Source organism: Tachypleus tridentatus, chromosome 12 (assembly GCF_004210375.1).
Source record: "Tachypleus tridentatus isolate NWPU-2018 chromosome 12, ASM421037v1, whole genome shotgun sequence".
Taxonomy (NCBI): Eukaryota; Metazoa; Arthropoda; class Merostomata; order Xiphosura; family Limulidae; genus Tachypleus; species Tachypleus tridentatus.
Genome location: NC_134836.1, coordinates 38256761 through 38273054, shown reverse-complemented (window position 1 = coordinate 38273054; position 16294 = coordinate 38256761). Strand labels below are relative to the sequence as shown.

At 33.0% G+C, this 16294-nt stretch overlaps 1 protein-coding gene across 1 annotated transcript in view; it reads left to right on the top strand.

Annotated features, from left to right (window-relative positions):
• LOC143233062 (hemicentin-1-like) overlaps positions 1–16294 on the top strand; it is a 108370-nt gene that overhangs the window by 65268 nt on the left and 26808 nt on the right. The window contains exons 2-3 of the mRNA XM_076468937.1: positions 7967–8296; positions 14311–14637. Of these exons, the coding sequence (XP_076325052.1) occupies positions 7967–8296; positions 14311–14637 (657 nt within the window). The remainder of the gene's footprint in view (positions 1–7966; positions 8297–14310; positions 14638–16294) is intronic.

The window sequence follows — 16294 nt, the reverse complement described above, 5'->3', positions numbered from 1 at the left end:
TTTCCCTAAGGGTTGCGAATTAATTACCTACAGTTACAGTAGTATACACACACACAAAAGTTACTTTCATCATTTCCTGTTCCAGTCTCTAATGACTGATATGTTTCAATCTTCCGAAACAATTTGTTACTACATAAAAAAATAAATAAATAGGGTTATTGATGATGATACAGGTGATTTTCGATTCTTACCTGAAGCACTTTTTTTATGAAAAGAAAACGTTGTTGCCAACTTACTCTTTCAATTACACAATGTTACTTTTGTTAAATCAAGATACAGCTGTTTAGGGATTTTTGTTCATTTTGCTTTGGATACTATCTGCTTGCCACCCGCTAGTACAGCGATAAGTCTCCGGATTTACAACACTAAAATCAGGGGTTTGATTCCCCTCGGTGGGCTCAGCAGATAGCCCGATATGGTTTTGCTATAAGAAAAACACACACACGCTCCTATGTGCTTTTAAATAACTCAATAGTTTTGAAATATTCTTTCATATTTTTACAAACAGTACTCTAGTAAATGCTCAGGACCACCAAAATTTTCATTATCAATTAAGATAATTGTTAAACAAGCTTTTATGTCTAGGAATCATATACCGTGATTAGCTCTTGACGAATAATAGGAGCGACCTCTTTCTGAAACGAATGAACCTCTTTCTGTTCGTTTTTCTGACGCGCATGAACTCACAAAAATTATCCCACATCAAGACAATTTTAAAATAAGTTTCACCCTAATTTTGCTAAACTTAAAGTCTTTTCTATTCTAAAAATATTCTAAACAGGTTAGGCAACGACCTGAGATAAGTAAAGTCGACATTAAATGTTATTTGGAACTCTTTTAAACACCTAATAGCAGTTTTATCTTGAAGTTAACTTGTTTTTACGACGTTTGTAACACAATTGTTACAAAATAAAAGAACGACAGCTTGAAGATTAGACGAAACGATTCTAATTATTTACCATGTTTTTGATAACTTTTATCCGTCAGAATCTCAACAGTTCTTCACGTATTGTCAAACAAATCTTCAAGTGTTGACTTATTTCTCAATCATCTCAATTATTTGAAACTCTTATTACCAAACAATTTTTCAAGCATTGTTAAAATGGTGTTAAAGACATTCAATCTGAGAAATAGTTCTTAGGACATGCATACACAAGAATGGACAATACACGAACAATATAGTACGGACAATAATGTATAAAACCGAGAGCCATTAAAATTGTATGCACTGTAAGTTTTCAACAAAAACACAATTTCATATTACTTCTGAACCATAAAACAATAAACAGTTAGGCCTCATTCTGTGCACGTAGGATTTTTTAAAACTAACATTATTTTTGGGCAAAAACTCTGAAGAGAATTTTGCATTTCTCCGATTTTCTAAAAATACCTGTACTTTGCAATATTTACAAATCACTTAATATTTTAATAAAAGAAAGGAAACTATATTCAAATGCCTGAAAAGCATTTTAAGTTGTTCCTAGTGAAGTTCAAAATGTTGTTATTCCTATAAATTTAACTTATTGAAAAATAAATGTGATTATTTCAGGTCGCTGTTAGTTTTAGTCAATAAATTATTGTTCCTATATATTTAATCTATTGCAGTTTTAAGGTTATTATATTAGATCGCTTCTAGTCGAAGTCAAGACGTTATTATTCTCATAAATATAATTTGTTGAAGTTTAAGATGATTGTATCAGGTAGCTCCGAGTTGTAGTGAAGGCGTTATTATTTCCATAAGTTTAATTTTTTGAAGGTTTAAGGTGAATATATCAGGTCGCTCCAAGTCGTGATCAAAATATTATTATTACTATAAAGGCTTAAGATTATGATATTCATACTTTGAAAAAACGAACCCAACAGTGCAAATAAAACTTTTTGTAATCGAAGTTTCCTTTGTATTTTTTAGCATCATATTTTGGCATCCCTTCTTGGAATTCCAATACGATATATTTTGTCTCCTAAAGAAAACAATTACATTGGTAATCTTTTCTGTTTTCCTCGTAATCCGTTTTTCAAAGATAGGATTATGTATTAGTTCTTTGTTCAAACTGTCACCTTCTTCTTATAACTGCATTACAGATATGCTTAAAGCATTGTAGATATGTTGAAAAGTGCTTAAATCATACATAATAATAAATACAACTGACCGATATTTTAAGTATTGAAAAGTATTCATGAAGAAAATAATAAAATCGAACATTTGGTTTAAGTAATTCTAGAAATATATATATAATTATTATATTAAGTGCCACATCTTTCTATGGTTTATTATAAATCTATTATACTTAAAATCTTTTTTTACTGTCAAAGAAAACTGACATCATTAATCAATATACATATTTATTACATAGTTTTAATGAAGTAAAATCAACACTAAGATTTATATAAAATTGCATACACGTATAACATATCAATCCAATTAACTCAATTTCTGTATTTTTTTTCCTATTTCGTGTAACGAACCTAACTTCTTCAAATTTGTATAAATAAGTCAGTTATGCATCTTTGTTTGTTTTGCGAAAAATATGATTTTTTAAACAATCTTTTACTATTTCAAAGGACCATATTTTTAATTAGATTAATTATTTTATGTTATACTTTTATATATATTTCACGTGTACTGGTGTTCTATAATTTCTACTAGTTATTATCAGCTGTACGAAAATACCTGTATTCAATTAAATAAGTGAATAGGGAAAACTCCGATGTATCGACTTTGTCAAGATTAAAAACAGCTCTTATCTGAGAATAATACATTGACATGTCTTACAATAAGGTTCCCCACTAGCACAGCGGTAAGTTTACGGATTTTAAACGCTAAAATCAGAGGTGCGATTCCCCTCGGTCGACTTAGCAGATAGCCCAATGTAGCTTTGCTATGAAAAAATACACACACTTACAACAAAAAATTAATAATGTTAGCTTAAATGTTCTTTTTTTCCGAAAGTAAATATTCTTGTCTAAGCCTTAATTTGAATACTTTACTGTGATGTGAGATTGGGGTACAAATGTGACACATCGAATGATAAAGACGTAACATCAACAGGTTTTAGTTTCAAATTCTCGGCTCTTTTGTTAATTGATCGTTGTTATGAAATATCTACAATATCCCCCTTCAAAAGTGTATAATAATCAAGAAATTAAAATATGAAAATGATTTCCACCTGAGTCAACAAAACAGAACAAGAAAATTTTGAGTTTTCGTGTCTTGGTTAAAGCTAACTGGTTAACCCTCAGAAAAATCAGTAAAGGAAAAGATACGCAGTAACCAAACTAAGACAGACTATCGAACTTGTGACATATACAATAAGTTTGATCCCATTTGCAACGTGCACATGATATTTGATCTGTTTCGGATACTCTCATGTGTCAAACACTTTTAAAAATCAACTTTAGCGACAGTTATCCCTGGCATTTGTAATTGATATCACTCCAGCCTGGGAGGTTTTTCCTGCAGTCTATTTCAAGAATCAAGATGTCACAAAAGTCTGGTTAGCAATCCATATCTACATCAGTGGTTGTCAGAATTCTTGTCAGAAGGTTTTTGTTTGCTCTTACTGAGATTTTTACAACAATGCACAAAATCTTCTGTTTCAATCATGTTTTGACTTTTTACTCTCATAGACAGTATTATACTTAATAGATATAAGAATAGTTATCAGGTAAGTTAATTAAACCATAAGCCTTCAAATAACCTCTGAAAACAAAACAGTTACCCTCCAATTTAAAATGTATTATGGCTTGCTTTTGAATTTCGCGCTAAGCTACATGAAGGCTAACCATTACAAGTTAAACATTAATAGAGTAGAGGGAAAGTAGCTAGTTAACACTACCTAGTCTTCGGCTGTTTTATTTACTAAAGAATAGTGAAAGTGACTGTTACCTTATAACGCTCCAAATACTGAGAAGAAGAGTATGTTAGGTAATGTGGATTCGAATTGGCAACCCTAAGATATCGAGTTGAGCGCCTTTATCTACAAGCCCAGGATTAATTTGTCACGCGAAAAAATAAACCGAAGATAATATTTCTACAATCTAATGTTTATAGTATTCTTTTTACATTAGGATCTTTACGTGTATTGTAATAACTCACATTACTTGTAAATCAAAAAGCTATAAATATAAGCTTAATTTGTAGACATTGAAGAACATTACTTATTATTACTAAAATACTTATTAAAACGTTTGGGGCCTGGCATGGCCAAACGCGTTAAGGCATGCGCTCGTAATCTGAGGGTCGCGGGTTCGCATCCGAGTATGCTAAACATGCTCACCCTCCCAGCCCTGGGGGCGTTATAATATGACGGTCAATCCCACTTTTCGTTGGTAAAATAGTAGCCCAAGAGTTGACGGTGGGTGGTGATGACTATCTGCCTTCCCTCTAGTCTTAAACTGCTAAATTAGGGACGGCTAGCACAGATAGCCCTCGAGTAGCTTTGTGCGAAATTCCAAAACAAACAAACAAAATTAAAACGTTTTTTTGCTTATCTAGCTCATTTTAAAGCAATTTTAAATTAAAAACTAAATAGAGGGTTTCTTTTTATTTACGAGATTTGCCAATTATTAAAACCACACTGTTCTGTACCAGGAAAGTTCGGTAAATGATAACTGTCTCTACTGTTTAGGGATTTTGTTTTTGAGGTCTGAAAATACTTTACAGATCTATCAAAGAGCAGTAAAAATATCAGGCTGAATAACAGTAGGATCAAAATAATTAGTATCAAAGGTTTAAGAATAAATGAGTGTCTATTATGTATACTAGCGGACACAGCCGTTCTACTAACAGTAATTCAGTAGTATAAGCGAGTCATGTAAAGTAGATGTAACGGAAATGAGGCACAAAATAAAAGATAATTTTTTGAATATTTACTTTGATCCATAACATTTCACTCCAAATCTGCATTACAATAAATTTAAGTCGAGTATTTTGCCATTTTCTCTTGGCCTATAACGAGTGTCCTTGTTAACGTTAAGTTCGGGATGAAGAATGTGTTTTACTACCACAAGAGATAATTCAGAAAATCAATGCTCTTTAGGACACTTCATGGGTCAGTTTATTGTTCTGGCCAATTTTGGTGATACTCGGACCAAATCTGTAAAAAGAGATAGAGACAAAATAGTGTTTATTATAGTAAGACAGTTTACGATTGCCCAAACACTGTTGCGATTGAGATAAGGATGGTTCGGTTATAAAATATTTTTTATTGAGCTACACTGTGATGAAAATCTTGTTGCGTCTTCAGGTCTTCAGGTTTTATGGAAATAGTGGTCATACAACACAAGTAGGACCACGTATTTACATACCATGACTCATCATCTCCAAACATTCCTTCTCAGTTTGGAGAGAAAAAAATAATGCATGATATATGTAGCTGTGGGAAAAAATATATGCGTGACCAGGTCACGTTTGGGATTTTTGTTATTTGAAAATAATATTATTTCGATCTATTATACACGGACAGTTCGGAAACTTATTCGTGTTTCTTTATGATATTGATTTCACACAGATGACGATTTAGTGTCTGTTGTTTCTATGCTGCCATATTTCAAAATATTATTCAGAAAGTGACATAGTACTAATTAAAGATATAGTACTTTTGAATGAAGAGTAATTTTGTCAGTATTATTTAAATTTCAATTTTAACAAATCTTGTTACTTGAGTAATTGGTTTTTGATTGAAACGTGTTTAATAATAACAAACAAGAAGTGTTCTAGTTTTTAATACAGAAGTTTATCATAATCGGAAATGTAACTCATGAGTCTATTGAGTTATAGTTATTTTATTTGTTTGTTTAGAATAAACGCAAAGCTACACAATGGGCTATCTGTGTTTTGACCACCACAGGTATTGAATCCCGTTGTTTAGCGATGTGGGTCCGTAGATATACCGCTGTGCCACTATGGAACAGTTATATTTAAAAACTATTAGTATATTCTTCTCAAAAATATAGTTGAGTTTGAACAAATTACCTCCATTCATACATCTAACATTGTAGTGATAAACGTTAAAATTCCACTAATGTTGGTTTATTATTGCAGCTTAAGCATATGCCCCCCCCAGTGGCACAACGGTATTTCTGCAGACTTACAACGCTAGAAACAGATAGCCCACTGTGTAGCTTTGTGCTTAACTTAAATAAGGGTCATTCCATGCCAACCCACCCAGAAAAAAATCAAACTTTTCCCAGTTGGTGTCATAGATAGCTGAATAAATCAAAATGAAGATTTTGCTTAAATTTTTCAAGAAAATCTATGACTTGAACTGGGAAGCCTATGGTGAGTTGGCATGGAATGACCCATAATTATATATAATATTTCAAGAATATACTTAAAATACTTTAAGATGATAAGTTATTCGATGATTTTACTTTAGTATTATTATTGTGTTTTGAAGTAGGATAATGATTGAAAAACCATGATAAGCCCTTTATATATTTTACAAAAACAAGCAGTAACAAAACAGAATAACTGGAATATTATGAATATTACGAACATCTTTGTCCATTTTTAGTGAAATACAACTTTCTAAACTGAAACTGTCAAAGCTTTCCGTGATACGCAGAGCACAGAACCAAAGGGCTCAAGGCCCACATTTACAGAACTGATATAACACACATTAGCTACAAGTTTGTACTTTAGCAGTTTAATAATCGTTGCCTCTATAATGGAAATTTAATTTGTTTAACCAAGTTACACACGGTAATTAGTAGGGGCTACTTATTTACATGGTCTAAAGCAAAACAATGCTTAATTTGGGGTTTACTTTCGAGCAAATTCCGTAAAAGTCTTTTCGTGAAATACCCGTGTTCCCTGGGGATTGGGTGAAAAGTTTTTACCTTTGTGCAAAACTCGGGGCCGAAACAATTCGTTTTATTCCATTTGGCGAAACCGTGACCCTACGGTCCGCATTTATAGGATCGCTATAATGCAAATTCAGCGATTGAACTTCTATGTCGACGAGTTTGGATCTAAATCAATACCAGATTTTGAGTCTGCTTTTGAGTAATCCCCTTAAGAATGTTTTTGCGAAATAGCCGGGTTCCTTACAAAGTTGAGTAAAAAGTTTTACATATATACAAAACCTTGGGGTCGAGGCGATTCATTTGGCACCATTTAGAAATCGGTGAGCTCAGCAATTTAGAAGTTTTTTTTCGAGAAATCCCTTGGATACTCGTGGGGTGGGATAGAAAATATTGACTTTGGGCAAACCTCTGGACCAAGACGATTCGTTTATTGTCACTTATAAGTCTGTGTGGCCAGCGATTTAGGAGTTACGTTACACACACACATATATTGATTCTTGTAATAAAGTTACATGTTTATTTTAAATTGAAGAACCGAATATTCATATTTTATTTGTAATTTAGTAAAGACCATTAATGCTTACAAAAACACTACTTTGTAGCATAAATTAATTCCAAGATGTATTGAGAAACAAAGTTTCTACTACTAACCAATGATGCTCTCTAACGGTAATGATTACAAATGATTAATAACGTTTATGTTCCAAGCACAAAACACGACGATGAATATAAAATCTGGAAGTTTCTTGTTAATGTATGAAACTAAATGAAATACTACCAGCTCTTCATGTTCAAGTCTATAAACCTAAAGCACGACAGCAATGTTACAAAACATGAATAAAAAAAACTATTTTACAAGAAATCTGATATATTCTTACAGTATTTGGTTGTTTTCTTTATGCTTTGCAACGTAGCTTCAGTGTCTTAGTTTATTATCAGTACTAGTAATGTTAGTTAGAAATACACTAGCGATTAGAGTAGAAACCACGGGCGCAAAAAGAAAGGGGCTATTGAGTCTAAAGCCCTAGGCCTGAGCTGTAAAAAAAACGGTCCATTGCGAGGTTTAGATTTTTTACCTTAAGTTTTGGTCGCGATCATAAAACTCTTATTTTATTGCTTAGATCAGGTGTCTGGAAATGTCATTATTCCGCTTTTACAGATGACAGTTCGACAGTAACGGGACTTGTTGGAGAAGCTGCTGAACTGCCGTGTAACGTCGACGTAGGTTCGTGTGGCGAGGTGTACTTCATAACGTGGACAAAAAACACAAGTAGTGAATGGAAAAGATTATATCTATATAGCGACGACGTTGAGAAACCTCTGCAGGAACTAGCCAACCCAGATCGCGCCGACTTTGTCGTTGAAAAATCCACTGCTCATTTGAGAATTTATCCCTTACGGATGGAGGACGAAGGGAACTATAAGTGTGACGTCACTTACGTGCAAGGAAAGTGTCCCTCTCTGTCCTATGCTAATCTTGTTGTAATTGGTAAGTTTAATCCTCTTTTATATATTTGACTCTTTTATTTTCTTAATTATTCCAAAACAAGAAACTCCAAAATTTACTTAAAATAAGATTCAGATGGGAAATTGGAAATTACTTTATAGGTTATTAATGGATTTCATCAACTTTTTTCAGATGTAAGTTTCTATCAGGAGATTTCAAATGGGTGGAAAAGGTATGTTAAAAAATTCAAGTAAGTTAAAAACTATATTAACTTATTCCATACTGGCTTGGCATGGGCAGGTGATTAGGGCACTTTATTGGCACTCTAAGGGTTGCAGGTTCGAATCCGCATCACACCAAACATGTTCACTCTTTCAGTCACTTGAGCATTATAACGTGTCGGTCAATCCCACTATTCGTTGGTAAAAGAGTAGCCCAAGAATTGGCAGTGAGTGGTGATGACTAGCTGCCTTCTTTCTAGTCTTACACTGCTAAAGTAGAGACGGCTAGCGCAGATAACCCTCGTGTAGTTTTGCGCGAAATTATAAAAACAAACATTTTCCCAATCATTGCTTTTTTCATAAATAGATTAACGGAACTTGTTTATCACTGTGATTTCATCATGTGTAAACTCAAGTTATGCAGAAAGTTGCTTTAATTTATCAAAATTATAATGTATGGTTTGAGAGGCTCGTTGTGAATGTTTAGCAGGTCTTTCTCTAACCCTAATTACAATATTCTATTCATATGACATGGATGCTACCAGCTATTAAGACTGTCAGCTTCTTTCATTCCCGTTGCACAGTGCCCCAAAAGTGAAGCACATGTGCAATTTAACTCATCAAACGAGTGCTTGAAAGCATCAGTGGATTAACGTTGGAAAATTAGGTTGACCTTTCCATAGTTTTTATGTAACCAACTCTTCTTTCTCTTTCAAACATCTCTGTATTCAAGAGGGCAGTATGTTTTGATTGTGGAAACTGGAAACGACATAATTAACGCCGTCCATTGGGCTTTGCGTGACAAACCAGGATGTTATGATATTGCTTCTTCTTTATAATACCATAAAGTATGAATATATCATTCATTCCTGCAGCGAAACATTTTCTACCTCTATTATACTTCGACGCTTTGCTTACACATAAGAGTTGAAACCTCTCAAGGTCACATCTTCACATAAGGACTCTTCTAGATTTTTCAATAAAAAATTGCTTTGGTTACGTCAGTCTATGACCCATTATCCCATTCATTCCTCTAACTTGCTAACTTTAAACTGTTAATACAAAATCATAAAATCCCATAACCCAAACTCTTCTGAAAGATGGACCTTTTTTATTCAAAGGCAAACTGGGAAACTTCAGTTAAACTATGCTGATTCTATCCCATGCGTATTGTGTATTTATTTAGTTTTGTTGCCTGGTATATGTAAATCAATTGGATATTGAGAACGTTTCAGTTTCCATCTTTTCGCCTGTATAATTCTTGATGTCTCTTCCTATTACTAGACTTCAGTTTTCCAGTTGCAACAAAACGTTACAGTTCTCTTTGGACAGCATCATTCCTAACTTTATTTTTTAATGTAATATAATTGATTTTTTGGTTTTATTTGTCTCAGTTTTGGCGATATTGCAATTTAATATTTTACTGTGACGTTAACACTTCACGGGTCTTTTTTTTACTGTAGTTAACTCAAATGAAATAAATGTATCTTTATTCGAACATGTAGTAGAGGATTAATAAATACATTATGACGACTAATGGATGACGGGTAAATACGCCGTGATGCGATTTATAAATAATTATTTTGTTTTAAATACTAGACATTGTTTAGATTATAACATAGAGATAGAGACAATTCATATTTTACTAGCAGTATTTCCCATTTCTTAAGGTGTGTTGATCAAAAATATTAGTTTTATTATCAAATTCGGGCTTATTGTTTGTAGTTTTGCTCTCAGTATGTGTGTGTGTACGTTTTTTTTTGTAAACAACTAGCGTTCCCCACTGGTACAGCGGTAAGTCTACAGATTTAAAACGCTAAAATCAGAAGCTCGATTCCTCTCGGTGGACTTAGCAGCTAGCCCAATGTAGGTTTGCTATAAGAAAACACTTACATTTAGTATCAACAAAAATACCACATAAAATGAAACAATCACAGAAGAATGAGGGAGGTATATCATGCTCGTTTTCATGTAGTCGATAAATTCAGAATAATTACTCCATTTTCTTAGAATAAACACCAGTACATTTACCTTGAGAAACGTGTCACGTCATTGGAAACTGTTTAATACTTTAATAGACTTAGAACTCACGAATGAATTTTTTTTCTACATACGTCTCTCATTCTCTGCTGTGTTCTCTTTTAATCTGTAAACTCTTAAAAATGCTGAAATTTATCGTTCAATAACTGATACAAACTCTTGACTTGAAGTTTTTTCAACTTTCTGGCTGTCGATATGAAGAACATAGTTCTTTTACCGCTTTAAAAATCAAGAATGAGTTTTCACTTTTGGGAAATTAACACTAATTATTAGTTAATGTTAGGCGTTAGAACTCTACCTGCTCATAACTGTTAAACAGTTGAGAGAGTTAATTTGTTGATGGTCAATTATTTGATCATTAGTAACTTGACATATTCTGATTTCAGTAACTACCTTAAGATTAAGACTATTTCTACCTTAATCGGAGGGTAACAAATCTGAATAAAACAAGGTTTAAGCCAGATGTTAGAAACTTTAACTTTAGGAACTGTTTAAGAATGATTAGTTGTTGAACTAACATACAAAGTAAAATTATTATAACATCTAGTTGTTCAACTTGTTTCATTTATACTTCGATGCTTCGCAATCATTTCGGATTTGTTCCAACAAGTTATAGTTGATGTAGTTATTGATCTTTGATGTTATTCTAAAGTAACTTATAATTAGAAGGACATTTTAACAATATAAAAAATATCTGAAAAATAATACAAATAACACGTTCAGCACTTCTATTGAATATTTACTATATTACTGTGAGGTTGAGAGTGTTTAGAATGTCATCCTACAATGGACTGAATGTTTGATAGTCGTTGTTTATATTAGCGCAAAACCACCCACTGGACTACCTGCTTCCTGTCCAATGTGGGTAATCGAACACAGATTTTAACGTTTAAGTCCGTAAACCTACCGTTGACCCAAGGAGAGGCATTTAATAGTCATTTCTTAACTTTTTCTTTTTAATGATGTATCTCTTTCACTTCAAAGACCACTTAAATATAAACAGCTTTATAAGTAGTTAATAAAAACTGTCTACCTCATTCCATAGTTTCATTTTGGGATTATTTTTTGTAACAAATTCAATAAATCGATACTCAATACTATTCACCTCTCTAAGTACGGACAAAAGGTGGAACATGATGAGGTTACTGACGCTGAAACTGGATTCATCAAGCTAATGTTCGTCTTTAGAAACGATTTCTTAGACGTTATATCGTCTCAGTTATCTTACTCAGAACCGAAATTGACATTTAGCGTTCTGAAAATGGTGTTTTGGGTAGACATACAATTCGATACTGCACGAATGAATCGTGAGTTTTATCAGCAATATTATTGATTGATAACGTTGGGAATACGTAACTTACTGCAAAAAATTACAACATTTTTAAATTAATGATCACATATTTCTGTATGCATTTTATAAGTCTTTAAATTTTGAAAGCTGAATATGAACTAATAATCATATATTTATGTCTTGCTGAAAAGAATTTTTTATCGATGAAAAGATGGCCTTTTCATTGAATCTCATTTTACCTGTTTTAATCTCTAAGAGATCGAAACAGACAAATTATATAATTTATAAAAGAAAATCAAATACCAAAATAAAATATTTTTCATAAGGAAACAATTTAATAAACAAAAGGTGTTTCTTGTGAAAACTATTGTTATCAGAGAGATAAAGTTTCTGGTATTTCACTTATAATTTGGAATATTAGAAAATTAAAGATATATTGAAATTTGTGATTATAAATTTTCAATCAAAGTAATTCTATGCATTTTATAAACAGTTTCATTGATATGAACAGATAGTGATTGATCTTAGCCGTCGAAACTATGTTACATTCAGATTGTTTTGTTCTGTTACTTCAAACTCTTGCTTGATTGTACAACTTAATCAGCTAATGTTAGTAAAGACGTTTCTATGGGAATTCAATTATTAAATATCTATATTAAAGCACGATACTTATCAAAATTAATGTTTATAAATGTTATTAAGCACGCACAATAATTCCACTGCAGACGTTTAAACACTAATGCGCTTTCTGTGTAGTAAAGTAAATAACGTAGGTTGTAAGTTATGTTATTCACTTTTAGAAAATTACAATCTTGTGGACAGCCATTGAACGAAAAAAATTACTAAACATAAAACGTTGGTGGTGAATATGCGTGAACGTTAACCTAAATCTTGTATTGACAAACCATTTTTTTAAGAGAGATTTATTTTTGCATGAGTGCTATGAATGGTATAATGACATATCAATTTAAGTAAATTTATTCTATGAATATTTTAATTCCGCAATGCCGTATTGGAACCCAGGATTTGACTTATAAAGATTTTCACTCATTACTGTAAAAACATTATTCATTGTTAACACTTGTACTAAAAGAAGTCATATTCTGTCATTATAATACCACAGTAATATTTTTTTGGGATTATGTCTTCGTAACACACAAGAAAGTTAAGAGAAGGTAATTAAATATTATTATTATAATCACTTGCTTTTCGACGAAAAACATTCTAATATTGTTTTAATATTAAAATATAAAATCCAATTGCAGAAATTCAATAAATGCTTTGAGAAGTTTTGTTGTGATTGATCTCAGCAGCTAAAACATTTGATTAGTTTGTATAGAGATTGTTGTTGTTCTATTACATCAAACTCGTACTGATTGTACGAGGTCTGTTCAAAAAATACGTGGACTGTTTGATTTGCGCGGCTCCAGTTGGTTCCAGTGGAATCCGCTTGGTGTCGCTAGGTTTGCACAGATCAGCTGATTACGACGCCATTTCCCGATTGCAGATATCTTCATTTGTGTATTTGCTACGCGGTTTTAAGTGAAGTGCGATTTTTTCGTTTGGCGGATTTCAGAATGAATGACCTGAAGGAGCAACGACTTGCTGTGAAATTTTGTGTAAAACTTGGAAAATCTGCGACTGAAACTTTTGCTATGCTTAACACGACTTACGGTGATGTTGCTATGAATCGTACGGCATGTTTCAAGTGGCATGAACGTTTTAAGGATGGTCGACAGTCCATTGAAGATGATGAGCGTCCTGGACGTCCTTCCACGTCAACTGACGACCCACACGTCGACAAAATCAACACCCTGGTGCGGGCAAATCGACGTCTGACTGTCAGGGAGCTTGCTGAAGAGTGTGGGATATCAGTTGGATCTTGTTACGAGATTTTGACCGAAATATTGAAGATGCATCGCGTTGCTGCGAAATTTGTGCCTCAGAACTCGTGAGTTTTTGGCCAAACATTCGATCACTGTTCTTCCCCACCCCCCTACTCACCTGACCTTACTCCTTGCAAGTTTTTCTTGTTCCCCAAACTCAAAAGACCCTTGAAAGGAAGAAGATTTGAGACGATTCCCGATATTAAGGCAAATGCGACGAAGGAGCTGGAGGACATTACAAAAGAAGCGTACCAGGACTGTTTCAACAAGTGGAAACACCGTTGGGATAAGTGTGTGCGTTGGGGAGGAGAGTACTTTGAAGGGGTCCCAGACCTGTAACTTCTAAATAAAGTACATTTTGTTTTATGACGTCAGTCCGCGTATTTTTTGAACAGCCCTCGTACAATCCAATCAACTGAAGTTAGAAAAGGGGCTTTTATGGCAAAGAACGATTAGATATCTATATCACATTCATGCTTCTTATTAAAATTAATCGTTATAAATCTTGTTAAACAAGCACACTGAGATTTTCTATGATTTCCAAGGTAGTATGACAATTTCACGATGTGAGAAATGATTTGTTGATCTTTGTAACACACTTTTTTCTTCATATTCTAGCAAAACCAAGTCCTCCAGTAATAAGTAAAGACGGAAATACATTGAAAAACACTTCAAAAGTAGGCCCTTTCCTCGAGGGAGAAACGCTAACACTTGAATGCAACAGTGCTGGAGGAAAACCTGCACCAGTAGTGACCTGGTGGAACGGAAGTGAAAGTCTTCCGTCCAATTCTAGTATCAGAGATGAGGAGCTAGGAACCAGCGAAGTGAAATCTTCCATTCGTTTTACTCTTTCCAGAAACGACTTGGGTGCAAGAGTAGAGTGTAAAGTGAAGAACGAAGCTATTGAACATGACTTAATATCATGGGTAGAATTTAATATTCACGGTAAGAAAAATAAATAAATGATAGAAAAAATATTTTAAGAAGGCCATTTTAAGTACTTAAATGGTGTCATTCGATTGACTAATATCGTGATCGTATGCGAGGGTGGCTCTTTTACTGGCAATGTAAAAATATTTTAAGAGAGTTTGTAAAGTGTTTTATGTTGATCTTTCTGATTTCAACATGAAATAAGTGCTTATGAAATTACATTGATCTAATAATAGATCTAATAATATATATTCTGTGTCTCAAATAAAAATAATAACTTAAGTAATGTCAAAAGTGCTGGTCTGGAAAACAACAACAAAAGCCAGTGAAATACGATGCTTAGGGAACCTTTTGAAAAAAAACACAATATGATATGATACTGACGGACGTGTAATCAGTTATTTTTATTTGATTATTTTCCTGTTCTATTGAATGATTTTGGGAAACAAACAATTTGTAGATCAAATCGCTTGTGTGCTTCTATCTTTAAAAACCTACTGATACAGACAAATAAATGAAGAAATTGATAAATTGTACTTCGATCCGTGTTACCAAAGATTTCTGGAATTATTTTGTAAATATCAGAGTCCAAAGCAAGTTTCCATAGTTGATATAGATTCATATTAACTTAATTATATGCACATCAGGCCGTAGGAATGTTCAATGATACATTGTTCTAACACTTTCAGAAACAGGCTGCTTTTCTGTTGTTCACCTTTTTTGGCAGGTGTTGGATGTGGCAGTAATTAATTTACTGTAGTTTTTTTTTCTTTGACAGAATATTAAAAAAGAAAATTAGTAATTATCAAATTAAGATTTTAAGAAAGGAATATTCCTGTTTTTACCATACTTCCTCCATCTCGATAATTTCAATAATTACTCTATCGATGATTTAGGTTTCAGTGTTTTTACATCTGTAGTACAGTTCGAAAGCACTCGACTTTTGGGTCTCGTTTTAAAAATATTACAACTTCTGCAGAATCCTGTGTGCTAACTACTTAACCTGAATAATACATTTTACTTATACGTGATACCTTGAAATCAGTAGGTGATATTTCGATAGATATCATTGCAACATATATCTCAAGCACACTATCTATCAGATGATGACGAAATGAAGGTGATACCAATGCTACAGATAAAAGAATATCTAATTGTAGGTGGATATGTATCTGTATATTTTGTGTATGTGTTGAGCACTTTCTCGTTATGTCATTTTGAGCAAGTTTTGAGCATTAATTCGGACAGTTTCACACATAGTCTATTATAGAAAACAGATATAGTATTATTGTATAAAAGTTTGAAATCTTATGGGATTTGAAAATAGTTGTGCTATAATTTATACCTTGGGTTCATGGTAATTAAATGTTCTAATTGAGCAGATTACCAACTCTAGCTTTCGTGCAACGCTCAGTTTACAAAATAGCTTATGGCATCTAAAAGCTCGTATTCGGCATTCAGTTTATAACCTAACTTATCATTTGACAACAGGCTGTCACTTCGTTTTCAAATACTGATGGTATTAAATGATGTAAAATCAATTAATTAAAATCTGTATTCACATCTACAATGTATAACACTCCTAAACAGCACTTAACACTAGTTCGTTATAGATGCTTTTATACTGGAGCCAAGATATGAGTTCCCATTGAAAATACCATAAAGTAAAGAA